Below are 17,210 nucleotides of genomic sequence, written 5' to 3' on the forward strand. Positions count from 1 at the left end.
ACAGAGTAGATGGAGGGAAACTGTTCCCATTGGCAGAAGGGTCGAGAACCAGAGGACACGGATTTAAGGTGATTGGCAAAAGAACCAAAGGCAACATGAGGAAAAGCTTTTTTACTCAGCGAGTGGTTAGGATCTGGAATGCACTGCCTGAAAGGGTGGTGGTTGCAGATTCAATCGTGGCTTTCAAAAGGGAATTGGATAAGTACCTGAAGGAAAAAAATTTGCAGGGCTACGGGGAAAGGGCGGGGGAGTGGGACTAGCTGAAGTGCTCTTGCAGAGAGCTGGCACGGGCTCGACGGGCCAAATGTACTCCTTCCGTGCTGTAACCATTCTATGATTCTATTGAAAAAAGCTGGTATCAGTAAAAGTCACCATGAAGCTGTCGGATTGTCATTCAAAAAAAGAAACCGGTCTGGGTTTATATGCGACTCCAATCCCACACCAACGTGGTTGACTCTTTCTGAAGTGTCCCAGCATCAAAACCGCTACCAGTGGTTTAAGAAGAAGGCCCACCACCAACTTCTCAGGGATGGACCATAAATGCCAGCCATGCCAGCGACGCCCACATCCTGAGGCTGATTAACAGCGCAGTTGGTATCGGTGGTTCGAGTCCAAAATCCGCTGGGAACATAGCGAGGGGTTGCCACCATCTCGGCTACTAGAAACTGAGGTGTGAATAGTCTCTCTCGCCAGCTGTATGGCAAAATGTAATATTTTTTAGAAAGGAGGGTATTGGGCACTCTGCGGTGGGGTGGGGGTTACTCAATTGAGATGGAGCGGGACTACTTCTTCATGGGCGGGTCAAGGTCGCTTTCATTCGCTGCTTGATGTAAGCTGAAGGACTGTCGTTGGTACCAACTCCGCATTGTGGGATGGGCTATAAATAATCAACAGGTCCAGGAACATAATAATGGGTTGGGACAGGTTAGGACTTGTTCTGGAGTAAACTGCTCTGCAAGCCGCTGACCTACGGAGAGAGAGAGACTGAAAATATTTCAGTGTATTTTCTTTTAAAGCTTTCAAAACGTAAGTGAAAGTATTGACGGGTGATTCAAAAGCCGGCCATTTACACCCGATTGCAGTAGATGGTCTGCTTGGGTTGAATTATACCAGCAGGCTTTTGAAGTGGTTACCGTGCCAATATAATATGCTCTTGTTGTAGGATGCAGTGTAAAGGGTGCTGGCAGCATTTCAAACCAAGGAGGTTCCCCACAACAACCAACTTCCCTGAGAAGCTGTGGACCTGACGAGCACAGTGCCCCAAGTCCCAAGTGGACCCCTTCCTCAAGCAGGTAAACACATTTGTTTTCTGTTGTTGATTTTATTGCAGCAATTTGGGACTTTCCCCTCACAGAATTGAGAGGGCAAAAGTTTAAAATGTAAGACTTTGCAAGTTTGGTGAATGAATCATAGAATCTTACAGGTTTCCGCCCTTGCCACAGTACTGAAACGGCTCTCATCAAAGTCACAAATGACATCCTTTGCGACTGGGACAAAGGTAAACTATCCCTCCTCGTCCTCCTTGACTTGTTTGCAGCCTTTGACACGGTTGACCACTCCATCCTTCTCCAACGCCTCTCCACCGTCGTCCAGCTGGGTGGGACTGCACTCACCTGGTTCCATTCTTATCTTTCTAATCGTAGCCAGAGAATCACCTGCAACGGCTTCTCTTCCTGCTCCCACATCGTTACCTCTGGTGTCCCCCAAGGACCTATCCTTGGCCCCCAATATTAAATATTGGGAAGATCGAAGCCACTATTTTCAGTCCCCACCACAAACTCCGTTCCCTAGACACTGACTCCATCCCTTTCCCTAACATCTGTCTGAGGCTGAACCACACTGTTCGCAACCTTCCCTATTTGACCCTGAAATGAGCTTCCGACCACATATCCGCAGCATAACTAAGACCGCCTATTTCCACTTCCGTAACATCTCCCGTCTCCGCCCTTGCCTCAGCTCATCTGCTGCTGAAACCCTCATCCATGCCTTTGTTACCTCCAACACACTCCTGGCTGGCCTCCCATATTCTACCCCACGTAAACTTGATATGATGCAAAATTCAGCTGCCCGTGTCCTAACTCGCACCAAGTCCTGTTCACCCATCACCCCTGTGCTCACGGACCTATATTGGCTCCCGGTTAAGCAACGCCATGATTTCAAAATTCTCATCCTTGTTTTCAAATCCCTCCATGGCCTCACCCCTCCCTATTTCTGTAATCCCCTCCAGCCCCACAACCCCCTGAGATATCTGCGCTCCTCTAATTCTACCCTTTTGAGGATCCCTGATTATAATCGCTCAACCATTGGTGGCTGTGCCTTTTGTTGCCTAGGCCCTAAGCTCTGGAATTCCCTGCCTAAACCTGTCCACCTCTCGACCTCTCTTTCCTCCTTTTAAGACGCTCCTTAAAACCTACCTCTTTGACCAAGCTTTTGGTCACCTGTCCTAATATCTCCTTATGTGGCTCGGTGTCAAATTTTTTGTCTTTTAATACTCCTGTGAAGAGCCTTGGGATGTTTTACTATGTTAAAGGCACTATATAAATACAAGTTGTTGTACATCACAGTAGGAGGCCATTCGGCCCATCATGCCTGTGCTGGCTCCTTGAACGAGCTCTCCAATTAGTCCCACTTCCTCTGCTCTTTCCCCATAACCCTGCAATTTTCTGCCCTTGAAGTATTTATCCAATTCTCTTTTGGAAGTCGCTATTGAATCTGCTTCCTTGCAGGCAGTGCATTCCAGATCATCACAACTCGCTGTTTAAAAATAATAATAATTCCCCTCATCTCACCTCTGGCTCTTTTGCCAATCACCTTAAATCTGTGCCCTCTGATTCTGCCAGCAAGTTGTAGCTGTAGAGTTCTAATGCGTTATTATGGCCTTATTAAGGAAGGAACGCGCAGTGTGGGGTGGGACTGAGCCACGCGGCAACCAAAGCCCCAGGTTTGACCCCTGCTCTTTGCTCAGTCCACAGAGCTCAAATGGAGCAAGAATAGGGTGTTAAAACTGGCCTTCATTTCCCTGGGCTAGGGAAGGGAACGGCAGATCGAGGGGAAAACCTCCCAATTCCAGCTCCTCTTCAGTGGTCTCTATCGGAGCGTGCAAGAGGGGGCTCATTCTGACTCTGTGCGATAGTGTAAAACAGGTGATAGCGACTCGGCAGCCCGCTTCACATCTCTCCCCATCTGTATTTCCACTGACTTCAATGGGCTGCCGGTTCGCAATCACCCGTTTGACACGATCGCACAAAGTCAGAATTACCGCCCCCCCCACCCCACACCCCTTGTGTTCGGATGTCAAGTGAGGACAAAATTGACCTGTGATGCCTTACATAAATGAATAGCCAACACTCCATCTGGGTTCACTTTATGAAGCACGGGCAAGTTACCAACCCAGCAAGTGTCAGGGGGCACGCTGCATAACACCATTATAAGGACTGGATTTACTATGTTGTCACACTTGGGAGCTTAAAGGCAATCTCCTCTTCCCCTCGCTGCCCCCCACTACAACCGCTCCACTAATCTTGCAGCCTATTTCCTTTTAAAGCTTCTAGCAGCTCGCATTGTTGCTGGAGTTTGTCTCGCCAGTGCTGTTGCCATGGCTACCCCCTAGTGTTTGTACACATAGTAGTTATCTGCTGACCTGGCTCTTGCAGCTCTTTGGAGGGCTGCAACAGCTTGTTTACTTCACATCGACAAAACAAAAAGGCCTTTGCACTTTCTTTAGGCTCGAATCAAACTAAATATCCAGACCTCCTGGATCAGGTTCTACTTGTACTTAGATTACATTTTTACCCCTCCAAAAAAAGGGTTTTTATTTTCGGTGCTGAATGCGAAACTCTCACGTGCCCAGTAACTGTAGGCTTGCTAAGCCCTTAGGGTGTGGGACGAGGGTCGTAATTGTGGCTCATCTTCTGAGGGTCACTCTCCTAATGATGAGAATTCATTTAAAATATAGTTCATTTTTAATTTCATAACTTGCCATAGAAGGAGTGCAGCGAAGGTTCACCAGACTGATTCCTGGGATGGCAGGACCGTCTTATGAGGAGAGATTGGGTTGACTAGGCCTGTATTCACTAGAGTTTAGAAGAATGAGAGGGATCTCATTGAAACGTATAAAATTCTGACCGGGCTAGACAGACTGGATGCAGGGAGGATGTTTCCCCTGGCTGGGTGGTGGAGAACGAGGGGTCACAGTCTCAGGAGACGGGGTGGGACATTTAGGACTGAGATGAGGAGAAATTTCTTCACTCAAGAGGGTGGTGAACCTATGGAATTTTCTACCACAGAAGGCTGTGGAGGCCAAGTCACTGAATATATTTAAGAAGGAGATAGATAGATTTCTAGACACAAAAGACATCAAGGGGTATGGGGAGAGAGTGGGAATATGGTATTGAGATAAAGGATCAGCCATGATCATATTGAATGGCGGAGCAGGCTCGAAGGGCCGAATGGCCTGCTCCTGCTCCTATTTTTCTATGTTCTTCTATATGTCTACAAAACATAGCAGTGGAAAAAAAATTGATGTTTTATTCTTTTAAAAATCTTCACTTTTGTGTCCCGCTTACATTTTAGAAATTACAAGACGGAAACAGGCCATTCGGCCCAACCAGTCAATGTTGGTGTTTATCCTCTATATGAACAGTAGTCCTAATCCCATGTGCTCGCCCTGTTTCCATATCCATGGATTTCCCCTTTCCTTCAACCATCTATCAAAGCTACTCTTGGAACTGTTTAGAAGAGTAAGAGGTGACTTGATTGAAACATATAAGATCCTGAGGGTCTGGACAGGGTGGATGTGGAGAGGATGTTTCCTCTTGTGGGAGAATCTAGAACTAGGGGTCACTGTTTAAAAATAAGGGGTCGCCCATTTAAGACAGAGATGAGGAGAAATTTTTTCTCAGAGGGTTGTGAGTCTTTGGAACTCTCTTCCTCAGAGGGCGGTGGAAGCAGAGTCTTTTGAATATTTTTAAGGCAGAGGTAGATAGATTCTTGATAAGCAAGGGAGGTGAAAGGTTATTTGGGGGTAGGCGGGAATGTGGAGTAATCAGATCAGCCATGATCTGATTGAATGGCGGAGCAGGCTCGAGGGGCCGAGTGGCCTACTCCTGCTCCTAATTCGTATGTTCGTACGTATTAAATGTTGAGATGGTCTCTCTGCTTCAATCAGTAACTCCAGTCACAGGAACAGGAGGAGACCATTCAGCCCCTCGAGCCTGTTCCGCCATTCAGTTAGATCATGGCTGATCTGTATCTTAACTCCATTTACCCGCCTTGGTTCCGTCACCCTTAAACCTATCAATAAATTTTCAATTGGCCCCGAGCCCCAACCACTTTTTGGGGGAGAGAGTTCCAGATTTCCACTGTCTCATTGTGTGAAGAAGTGCTTCCTGACATCACCCCTGAACGGCCTGGCTCTAATTTTAAGCTTATGCCCCCTTGTTCTGGATTCCCGCCCTCGCCAGAGGAAGTAGTTGCTCTCCATCTACCCTAGGTTTTTTTTTTACTGGTGTATTGGAGATTGAATTCTGCAATTCTTCCCATTTTTCTGTGAAACCCACAAATCGGTGAGCTTGTTCTGAAGGAGGAGGTGGGCATGTGGATGGCAACTGTATGACAACAGTAGAGACATAGAGACGCATATGTATTCCCGAAGCTGGAGTCTGAATATAGGCCTATTATTAGACTAAAGCCTTCAAATGTGTTCAGCAGGGCCTCTGGGATAGGAGCCTGCCTAATTATTTCCTGTTGCTATGGCAGGGGATGCGCTTGTCATAAGCATAGAATGGGAAGACATTTTAGTGATTTATTTTTAGTTGGAGGTCACTTAAAGTCTATTTATTTCCATAAATTTCCTCAGTTGTTTAAAAACTTAACTTTGAACGGCTCTTCAAATTCCTGAACAGGACAAATGACAGCGGAACATTCAATCGCCTATTGGAGAATTGTCTGTCTTCAAGAACAATATTCCGTAATGAAAGAACAAGCCTCTTATACAATGATATCATTGACCAAGACATTCCACTGTCTGGAGTTAATCAGACAACAGAAACTATCAACCAAGATCTAAATGGTAACCTATCAACTGGAGACATCCCAACGAGATCGCATGCGTTGGTTGATATGGATGTGATGGCGAATGACTGGTTTGGGACTGGTAAGCAGGAGGCTTGCAGTGACTCGAGCCGATCCAACAAAGGTCATCTCGAAGGAAGTCCTCCAGTTGGTGCTGGCAGTAACTTGGAACTCGACTGTTCTATCAAAAGACGGCTACTGCAGGAGAAGAAAAGTTCTCCAGGACCACTAGTTGGTGCTTCCTCCCTTTCTGCACCTGGAAGTCCATTCAACCAGCGACTGGAACTGTTGCGGAGCAAATCCCCCACCAACAAATTGGAGAGGCTTAGAGAGCGGATAAGGAAACAGAGGAAGCTGCAGAAGGAACAGCAATTAGAAGGGACCAGACCGAATCTACCACGAGAACAATCTATGCCAGTTCTCGGGCAGAAGATCGAAGACACTTTCAAGAATGGGTCAATAAAGTGCTTGGTCAGGAAAGTGACCTTTGCCCCACCAGCACCAGCCTATAAGGGTACGTAACCACCTCATTGATTCTTCCAACAAAATTGCACCTTAGACTATCTCCATGTGGACTTCTTTTGTGTGAGGTTACCTGAGCTGGCTGAAGTATGACCCTTGTGACCACAACATGCCTACCATTCATTTCCCTCTCCATTACTCTTCTCCTCATTTCTCTCTTACTCCATCAATTCATGTAGTTATCTCTTGAGCCCATGTACATTATTTGCTTCTTGGTAAATTAAATTGTGTTTAATTCTGGCCTCTTGCGTATCCCCGATTGTTTAATCGCTCCACCATTGGCGGCCGTGCCTTCAGCTGCCTGGGGCCCTCAGCTCTGGAATTCCCTCCCTAAACCTCTCCGCCCCTCTAACACTCACTCCTCCTTTTTAAGACGCTCCTTAAAACCTACATCTTTGACCAAGCTTTTGGTCACCTGCCCTAATATCTCCTCGGTGTCAAATTTTGTTTGCTAACGCTTCTGTGAAGCGCCCTGGGACGTTTTACTACGTTAAAGGCACTATATAAATTCAAGTTGTTGTTGTCATCATCTATGAAGTAGTTCTGCCTGATTCAGTCCTAATTTCCTGATCTTGTGAAGGCCTTAGAGAGGGTGCAGAAAAGATTTACAAGAATAGTTCCAGGGATGAGGGACTTCAGTTACACGGATAGATTAGAGAAGCTGAGGTTGTTTGCCTTAGAGCAGAGAAGGTTGAGAGGAGATTTGGTAGAGGTGTTCAAAATCATGAGGGTTTTTTTTTATTCATTCCTGGGACTGATGCCTGGGATGGCAGGAATGACGTATGAAGACAGATTGGGTCGATTAGCCTTATATTCGCTAGAGTTTAGAAGAATGAGAGGGGATCTCATTGAAACTTATAAAATTCTAACAGGACTAGATGCAGAAAGGATGTTCCCGATGGCGGGGGAGTCCAGAACCAGGGGTCACAGCCTAAGGATAAGGGGTAAGCCATTTAGAACAGAGATGAGGAGGAATTTCTTCACCCAGAGAGTGGTGAACCTATGGAATTCTCTACCACAGAAGGCAGTTGAGGCCAATTCATTAAATATATTCAAGAAGGAGTTAGAAATATTTCTTAAGGCTAAAGGGATCAAGGGATCAAGGGATATGGGGAGAAGGCAGGGACAGGGTACTGAATTTGGATGATCAGCCATGATCTCATTAAATGGCAGAACAGGCTCGAGGGGCCGAATGGCCTACTCCTGCTCCTATCTTCTATGTTTCTATGATGTGGGCATCGCTGGCAAGGCCAGCATTTATTGTCCATCCCTAACTGCCCTTGAGAAGGTGGTGGTGAGCCGCCGCCTTGAACTGCTGCAGTCCTTGTGGTGAAGGTGCTCCCACAGTGCTGTTAGGGAGGGAGTTCTAGGATTTTGACCCAGCGACGATGAAGGAACATCGATCTATTTCCAAGTCAGGATGGTGTGTGACTTGGAGGGAAACTTGCAGGTGATGGTGTTCCTATGCGCCTGCTGCACTTGTCCTTCCAGGTGGTAGAGGGTTTGTGAGGTGCTATCGAAGAAGCCTTGGCGAGTTGCTGCAGTGCATCTTATAGAGATGGTACACACTGCAGCCATGGTGCGCCGGTGGTTGAGGGAGTGAATGTTTAAGGTGATGGATAGGGTGCCAATCAAGTGGGCTGCTTTGTTCTGGATGGTGTTGAGCTTCTTGAGTGTTGTTGGAGCTGCACTCATCCAGGCAAGCGGAGAGTATTCCATCGCACTCATGACTTGTGCCTTGTAGATGGTGGAAAGGCTTTGGGGAGTCAGGAGGTGAGACACTTGCTGTAGAATACCCAGCCTGTGATCTGCTCTTGTAGCCACAGTATTTATGTGGTTGGTCCAGTTAAGTTTCTGGTTAGTGGTGACCCCAGGATGTTGATGGTGGGAGATTCGGCGATGGTAATGCTGTTAAATGTCATGGGGGGGTGGTTAGACTCTCGCTTGTTGGAGATAGTCATTGCCTGGCACTTGTGTGGCGTGAATGTTACTTGTCACTTATCAGACCAAGCCTGAAGGTCTTGCTGCATGCGGGCATGGATTGCTTCCTTATCTGAGGAGTTGTGAATGGAACTGAACACTGTTCACACTCTGTCAAATGCTGCCTTGAAGTCAAGGGCAGTCACTCTCCCCTCACCTCTGGAATTCAACTCTTTTGTCCATGTTTGGACCAAGGCTGTAATGCGGTCTGGAGCCGAGTGGTCCTGGCGGAACCCAAACTGAGCATCAGTGAGCAGGTTATTGGTGAGTAAGTGCCGCTCGATAGCACTGTCGACGACACCTTCCATCACTTTGCTGATGATTGAGAGTAGACTGATGGGGCGGTAATTGGCCGGATTGGGTCTAGACAGAGTAAATAGAGAGAAACTGTTCCCATTGGTGGAAGAGTCGAGAACCAGAGGACACAGATTTAAGATGATTGGCAGAAGAACCAAAGGCGACACGAGGAAAAACTTTTTTACGCAGCAAGTGGTTAGGATCTGGAATGCACTGCCTGAAAGGGTGGTGGAGGCAGACTCAATTGTGGCTTTTAAAAGGGAATTGGATAAGTACCTGAAGGAAAAACATTTGTTGGGCTGCGGGGAAAGGGCGGAGGAGTGGGACTAGCTGAGGTGCTCTTGCAGAGAGCCGGCACGTGCTCGACGGGCCGAATGGCGGCCTCCTGTGCTGTAACCATTCTATGATTCTATCTTAAATTTCTAGTTTTTGGACCTTTCAATATTGTGATCGATTTGTCAGGATCCACCGTCTCAATTCCCTTCATCACCTGTCCCAGGGCTTTTTACTGACGAGAACAAACCAACTGACCAAACTTAAATCTTACCCTTTAAAGCGCTTGCGAATACTGACGGTGCATGTTGTGGTTGGTCGCTAATGAATCGTGAAAAAAAACTTCTGTAATGAACAAACGAGGCTGGTGGATCAATTTGGCGTGGTCCTGTCACTGGCCTCGTTCGCCGTGTGACTGGAATCGTTCCCGGAAGGTCCTGGTTAGGGAACTACTCCGAGTCGCTGACTGTTCAAAGGCGGGATCTTGTTTCCGGTTCACTGCTTTTTTTTCTAAAGTGCGCTCAGAAATATTTGTTTCAAAGCAGGGACATCTGTGAAGTGAATCAAATGATTCTTGGACCAAAACAGGAGGTTTGAAAGTTTTTTATCAATGCTGGTGGATCTCTCTTGACATCGCTCGCTGTTTCCCGCCCCCCCCCCCCCCCCCAAGTGATTATGTAAATGGATAGTGTGCTCCTCACCAAGTCGAGAAATGGAAAATAATAAATTGGCTCCCAGCACGAACTGCATTCACATAAATAAATGAGTCTGTCAGTGCAATGTGTTGGAGTTGTACAAACGCACCCACTTGTGTTTATCTCTTGAGTCTCCCATCACACCTCCAAGTTTAACACTTAAAAGTGTTGCTGTGCAAAGTCTAAGCCAGACTTGCACTTAATGGCTAATCTTCATAAAAGTAACAAATCACAGTTCAACAGGTGGGCGACTTCATAATAAGCAAGTTGCAAGCAGCTGTCACCACATTCCCAAGGGGTAACTAGGGATGGGCATTAAATGCTGGCCTTGCCAGTGACGCCCACATCTCGAAGAATGTTGATTAAAAATATCAAGCCGCAGCAAGTGTGTACATAAACTAGCACTGAAGAAGCAGTGGTCAGGAAACAAATGCCAAATATGTAGCAAGGAAGATGAGACGATCCAATGAAATCACTCAAACCATTTTTTTACAAAATGCTTTTGGCAGCTATTTTCTTTTGCAAGTAACCCGAGTCCTAATAACAAGGTTCCTGACATAATCGAGGAACATTAGGAGTTCATTCAGCCGCTTGGGTTTTGATTAGATCATGGCTGCTCTGTACTTCAACTTAATTTACCTGCCTTAGCTCCATATCCCTTGTTTTTATCAAATAAATATCTCTACTGATTTCAGTTTTGAAAGCTCCAATAATAAACACGTAAGGGGGTCACTTTCAGTTTGGACGCGGTTGGGCATTGCCCCTCGCCTCCACCCACCCTCTCCCCCCACCCCCGCCCCCCTCCTTCACAGGAGTATTTAAAGACAAAAACATTTGACACCGAGCCACATAAGGAGAAATTAGGGCAGGTGACCAAAAGCTTGGACAACGAGGTAGGTTTTAAGGAGCGTCTTAAAGGAGGAAAGAGAGGCGGGGCGGTTTAGGCAGGGAATTCTGGAGCTTAGGGCCCAGGCGGCTGAAGGCATGGCCGCCAATGGTTGAGTGATTATAATCAGGGATGCTCAAGATGGCAGAATTAGAGGAGCGCAGATATCTCGGGGGCGGGCTGAAGGAGATTCACATAGAATCATAGAATGTTGCAGCACAGAAGGAGGCCATTCGCCCCCTCATGCCTGTGCTGGCTCTTTGGTAGAGGTATCCAATTAGTGATGAATAACTGAATTGAATTGACTTTCACGGTGACTTGTTTGAAATAAACAATTATCAGGGTTTTTCTTTCAAGGCTTTTATTTGAAGTTGAAGCTGAGGAGCCTCACTAGCGCACTGAAGAAAATGCCTCGCCACCCGCCCCCCGAGACTCCTTGTACGCTGCCCCCTCACCTCTCGCCTACCTGCGGCCTCTGGGTGAAGCTCTTCCTCGGGATTGCTGTCGTGATTCTCTGAGGTGCTGCTGCCTCTCTGGTTCAGATGCCAGGCGTGGGTGGTGGAGATGGCAGGTCCTCCAAAAGGCTTGTGCAGTCGCCGCATTAAAAGTTCTTGTCAGAAGACACTAAAAGTGAAGTAATTGTCCAGTGATTGACCTGGGCTCTGTCGTTACTGTTTGATTGTTCGAATCTTCTCTTATTCTACTGACGACCGCTGCCGCACCATCGTGATCTACAACCATTGATCTGTAGGTTTGATGGATGGACAATCAAGGTGATTGTTTCCTTCTTATGTGCATTCTACAGGAACATGTACAGCCCTCGTGCAGGCTTGGTTAATAGTGGGTTCAGCGCAAATGTGACACACAACATAAAAGCCAGGGACCAGGAGAAGCAAACTGAGGCAGATGAGATTGTATTAAACCTCCGCACGCTCCCAGTGGAGCTGCACTTGAAAGGTGTGCGAATCAGAACGACAGGTTGTAGCTCTATCTCGGACCGTAGAATCACAGAATGGTACAGCACAGAAGGAGGCCATTCGGCCCATTGAGTCTGCGCCGGCTCTTTCGAAGAGCAATCCAGTTAATCCCACTCCCCCTGCCCTTTCCCCATATCCCTGCAATTTTTCCTTCAAGTATTTATCCAATTCCCTTTTGAAGGCTACTATTGAATCTGTTTTCACCACCCTATTAGGCAGCGCAGTCCAAATCCTAACCACTCGTTGAGTAAAAAGGTTTTTTCCTCTTGTCGCCCCTGGTTCTTTTGCCAATCTCCTTAAATCTGTGCCCTCTGGTTATTGACACTCCCTTCAAATGTGGCCTCAGGCTGGGAGCATAGGATCAGTGAATTTACCCAGTAGAATACACTCTGAGTAATTATTTTACAGTCCATATACGCTGAATTGCTGTAATAAACAGGTCTTCTCGGGGTGGGGGTAGGGGGCAGTCCTGTGCAATCTGCCAAATTTACGTTGGAGTTCCTACCAGCTTTGTGAGACCCACACATCAGGAACTGGTGGAGATGGCACCCTCTGAGGCCAATGTAAGAGCAGCTTTGGTTGTTTAACTCTGCAGCCCTGAAAGCGAGGGGCAGGAAACCACTGCCCAGTCTTTAGCCACTGCGGAGGTTGTTGCTCTTCCTGATTCTGGTGTGGGGTAACTAATCACTCGGAGCTGGAGAGCAATTAGGGTTGTATTCCCTAGAATTTAGAAGGTTAAGGGGTGATCTGATCGAAGTTTTCAGGATATTAAGAGGAACAGATAGGGTAGATAGAGAGAAACTATTTCCGCTGGTTGGGGATTCTAGGACTAGGGGGCAGAGTCTAAAAATTAGAGCCAGACCTTTTCAGGAGTGAAATTAGGAAACACTTCTACACACAAAGGGTGGTAGAAGTTTGGAACTCGCTTCTGCAAACTGCAATTGATGCTGGGTCAATTGTTAATTTTAAACCTGAGATTGATATTTTTTGTTATCCAAGGGTATTGAGGGATATGGGCCAAAGGTGGCTGTATGGAGTTAGGTCGCAGATCAGCCATGATCTCATTGAATGGCGGAACAGGCTCGAGAGGCTGAATGGCCTCCTCCTGTTCCTATTACACTGAGTGGCTTCACCCTTTCTCAGGGAGTGAGCCTTTAGTGGTAGCGTTCCCGCCTCGGAGTCAGAAGGTGGAGGGTTCGAACCCCAGGCCCGGCGATTGGAGACTGGAATTCCGGGCTGATGTCCACTGGGATTCTCCAGGGGAGCTGGGTGGCCCCCCCCTCATTTTATGGGTTCTACCATCCAATGGGGACCGCCCAGCGGCTGATATAAGGATGGTTACAGCTATCTAAGGAGTCTTCCTGTCGCAGCCTGCTAATCTGACTGTTAATCCTTCCTCTACGAAGAAGCTATACTCTCTGGAGTTTAGAAGAATGAGAGGTGATCTCATTGAAACATACAGAATACTTACAGGGCTTGACAGGGTCGATGCAGGGAGGGTGTTTCCCCTGGCTGGGGAGTCTAGAACCAGGGGTCACAGTCTCAGGATAAGGGATCAGCTGTTTAGGACTGAGATGAGGAGGAATTTCTTCACTCAGCGGGTTGTGGAAACATCAGAATTCTCTACCCCAGAGGGCTGTGGATACTCAGTCGTTGAGTATATTCAAGGCTGAGATTGATAGATTTTTGGACTCCTGGGGAATCGAGGGATTTGGAATTCGGAGGGGAAAGTGGATTTGAGGTTGAAGATCTGCCATGATCCTTTTGAATGGCGGAGCAGGCTCGAGGGGCCGAATGGCCGACTCCTGCTCCTAATTCTTGTGTTCTTAGATCAGCCATGCTCTAATTGAATGGTGAAACAGGCTCAAGGGGCTGAATGGCCCTCTCCTGTTCCTATGTTCTAACTGGGGCAGGCTCGAGGGGCCTTACTCCTCCTATTTCATATGTTTTAAAACAACAACCTCTGAGGGGGGGAAGCTGGTGATTTGGGCTCAAGCTGGACAATAATCCTGGTTGGATGGATTATGACTCTGAATGGGGTGAAATGGTGCTGAGTTTGAAGCAGCCACTGTCTCCGTTGACCTGTGGGCCACCGACATTCAGATTCGTTTATTGCCCATCCCTAGTTGCCCTGAGATGGCGGTGACACAACTGGACCACTGCTAGAGGACAGCTAAGGGTCAGCCACATTGGTGTGGGTCTGGAGTCACATTTCAGCAGACCGGGTAAGGACGGTGTCGTGAATCTTATCATTCATGAAGAAATGACTCCTGAAATAACACTGGGCGACCAGCTGGTGGCGCCGTCCAAGGAGTATAAATACTCGGGCGTGGGCCCAGCTTGCCCAGGACGTTTTTGTAATCAGGAACTAGTGATGTAACTAGAATCTCATAGTTGTGAAAGTTGATTAAATTGACATAAAACTACTAAGCCTTGTTTTATACTCAAATCAAGTGCTTAGTAGTTTTCTTGCATCAGACGGCAGGTTTCCTTCCCTAAAGGACATTTGTGAACCACTTGAGGTTTTATGACAATCCGACAGCTTCATGGGCACTTTAACTGACACCAGCTTTTTATTGCTAGAGTTTTTTTTAATGAATTCAAATTCTCAAGCAGCTCAAGGCTGGGATTTGAACTTGCAGTTCCTAGATTATTAGTTCAGTAGCATTACTGTACCCATGTGACCCTGAACCAATTAATGTAGCAACCTTAACCTTCCTCGTTAGTGGCCCATTGCAGACAGATCACCTTTAATGTCTGTCTTCTCTCTCTCCCAACCCCGGACATTCAGGTCACCGCTCCTGTTGTAATATCTCATTATTACATAGCACCAGGCAAGACTTTTTTCACGGAAGGCATGCTTCAAGCTGCAAAACAAGTGAAGGCTGGAGCCATTAACCAGACATCTGTGTGGGGATGGAGCTCGCCGCGGGCCAGACATTGCTACTCTATCTCTCCTGTCATGTGCTCCCGAAAGAAAGTGTCAATAGAATAGCTTGTGATGTACGATAATGACACAGATGCCACATATCTCAGTGGTGCGACTGCATTAAAGATGAAGTGGTAACCCTCTGAGACCTATTAAATCAGTAATTAGTGCACAGTGACAACTCAACATGGGCTAAGCTGCCTTTTCTTTTTGCTTCTGGTCCCTGCACACTGGTACATCTCCTGTACATGTGCGGAACAGGTGTATCGTCTATAAGAGGTATGCACAGTTGCTGCAAGAGCTGGACGCTGGTTGTCGAAGAGCCACGCTCATTTTATACCACTGCTCCATCCAGCTGAGCTATTGGCCTGATTTAATGTCCTGGCCAACATTTATCGTTCAACCAACACCACACAAAATAAGACAGAGCATCTCGCTACCACAGAGGCAAATAGTATAGACGCATTTCTTCTTCTTCTTAGGCAGTCCCTCGGAACCGAGGATGACTTGCTTCCACATTAAAAATGAGTTCTCAGGTGACTGATGAATCCAATGCGGGACCTACAGTCTCTGTCACAGGTGGGGCAGACGGTGGTTGAAGGGGCGGGTGGGTGGGGTGCTTGGGTTGACGTGCGCTCCTTCCGCTGCCTGCGCTTGGCTTCCGCTTGCACCCGGCGAAGAGACTCGAGGTGTTCGGCGCCTTCCCGGATGCTTCTCCTCCACTTTGTGCGGTCTTGGGCCAGGGATTCAGAGGTGTCGGTGGGGATGTTACACTTTTTCAAGGAGGCTTTGAGGGTGTCCTTGAAGCGTTTCCTCTGCCGACCTGGGGCTCTCTTGCCGTGCCGGAGCTCCGAATAGAGACGCATTTAAGGGGAGGCTAGACAAGCATATATGAGGGAGAAGGGAATAGAGGGTTATGCTGATAGATTTAGTTGAGGAAAGATGGGAGGAAGCTCGAGTGGAGCATAAACACTGGCATAGACTGGTTGGGCCGAATGGCCTGTTTCTGTGCCGTGTATTATCCTATATAATTCTGTGCTCTGTGCTCATTGTCACATTGCTGTTTGTGGGATCTTGCTGTGCGCAAATTGGCTGCCACGTTTCCTACATTACAACAGTGACTACACTCCAAAATTACTTCATGGGCTGTAAAGCACTTTGGGACATCCTGAGGTTGTGAAAGGCGCTATATAAATGCAGGTTCTTTCTTAATACCAGCTTCTACATCAGCATAGCTTACCCAGTTCTGGAGCACTGCTTTCTCCCCTCCTCCCTCTCTCTCTGCTCACCCCTCTCCTCATCCCCCTACTCCCTCTTCCCCTAATATCAACTGAATCACTCCTGCTGAAAATGGCAGCTTTCTGTGGATGGGATATTGCACATTTCTCCCATCAAATAGAAGCTTTCACAAACGACGCTTTCTTTAAATGTATCTGGGTGGGAAGATCAGCAGCCCTTGCTATTGAAAGTGTTTCTCCTTCAGGAGACCCATCTGTCCTTTTGCCTGTCACCTGAAGGTTGGTGCTCAAGGCGTTTGCACACTTTTTGGCCTGTAGGGTATTTTACTCTTGAGGGTACAAGAGGTCAGAATCAACCGAGACTGAAACACAATCGAAATAATTTTATTGACATTAAGACGCAGTTTACCAAATAAAGATGCCGGACAGCCTTATTCCCGGGAATGTTACTCGAAACTCCGAATGTTCAGTTTGTCTATTCCAGGAGATGAGGGGTTAAATTGCTAGCTGCCTTTGCTGAGCTCTGCTTATCTGCCCTGTCCTAGGAGAGCACAGCAAGTCTGTCACCTCCTGGCACTGTAGCCTGCTAAAGCCCCCGAAGACAGCGGCCCAGATTTGTGGCGATAGGAATAGCGGCGAGGCGTTATTGAGGAGTAAATCGGACAGCAATTTCCGGGGTCCGCGCAGTTAAAGGTGGAAATCGGGAAGTTGCTGTCCGATTCGTCCTGCTCCTCCACCACCTTCGCTACACCGGTCTCTTGGCGAGAGACTCGCTATTCAAATGCATGAAGGACCTGAAGTTGCTGTTAACACCCGTACTTTACTCTCCAAACAGCAAGCAATGGCCATCAGGCAATGTGATTTTGGTAAAGCTGACCGTTGTGTGTTCTTTCCTTTGTTGTTCCTACTTTTAACCAAATAATCCCAGGGTTTCAAGTCCATTCTTTTAGTCTTCCTTTTAAAACAGCTATTAAAAGTCCATATTGAAAAGTCCAAAATCCTTCGGGTCTCTGCACAGGCGGATTGTGTCGGTCGCCGACCCACCCGTTTCATCACCTCGCCTCGCCATGTTCTCCTCTGCCTCTTGACCTGTTACCGGGCAGGAATCAACCCCAACAAACCTTCTCTGTGATTTCCAAATAATGATGCTGGGTGTGTTTATTTTCCTCATCTGTTTCCTCGCTTCCCTCTCTCGTGCTATTTTAAGGACCCTCTCGTTCATTTTTTTTGTCCAGCTAATTTTCAGCCCATCTCGAGAACCATTCAATGAAGGCCTCCGGTCTTTCAAAGTCCAGTCTACGCGCCATAAAATGCTAGCAACCTCTGTGTTAATTGGTCCAG

General features: G+C 47.3%; 1 protein-coding gene across 1 annotated transcript in view; it reads left to right on the plus strand.

Moving 5' to 3' along the window:
* LOC147101643 (uncharacterized) overlaps positions 1-17,210 on the plus strand; it is a 147,438-nt gene that overhangs the window by 5,453 nt on the left and 124,775 nt on the right. The window contains 2 exon segments of the mRNA XM_085965137.1: positions 1,163-1,292; positions 5,904-6,586. Of these exon segments, the coding sequence (XP_085821263.1) occupies positions 1,163-1,292; positions 5,904-6,586 (813 nt within the window).

The sequence above is a fragment of the Somniosus microcephalus genome, chromosome 23 (assembly GCF_052327205.1).
Source record: "Somniosus microcephalus isolate GS21.2 chromosome 23, FLI_Smic_1.0, whole genome shotgun sequence".
Taxonomy (NCBI): Eukaryota; Metazoa; Chordata; class Chondrichthyes; order Squaliformes; family Somniosidae; genus Somniosus; species Somniosus microcephalus.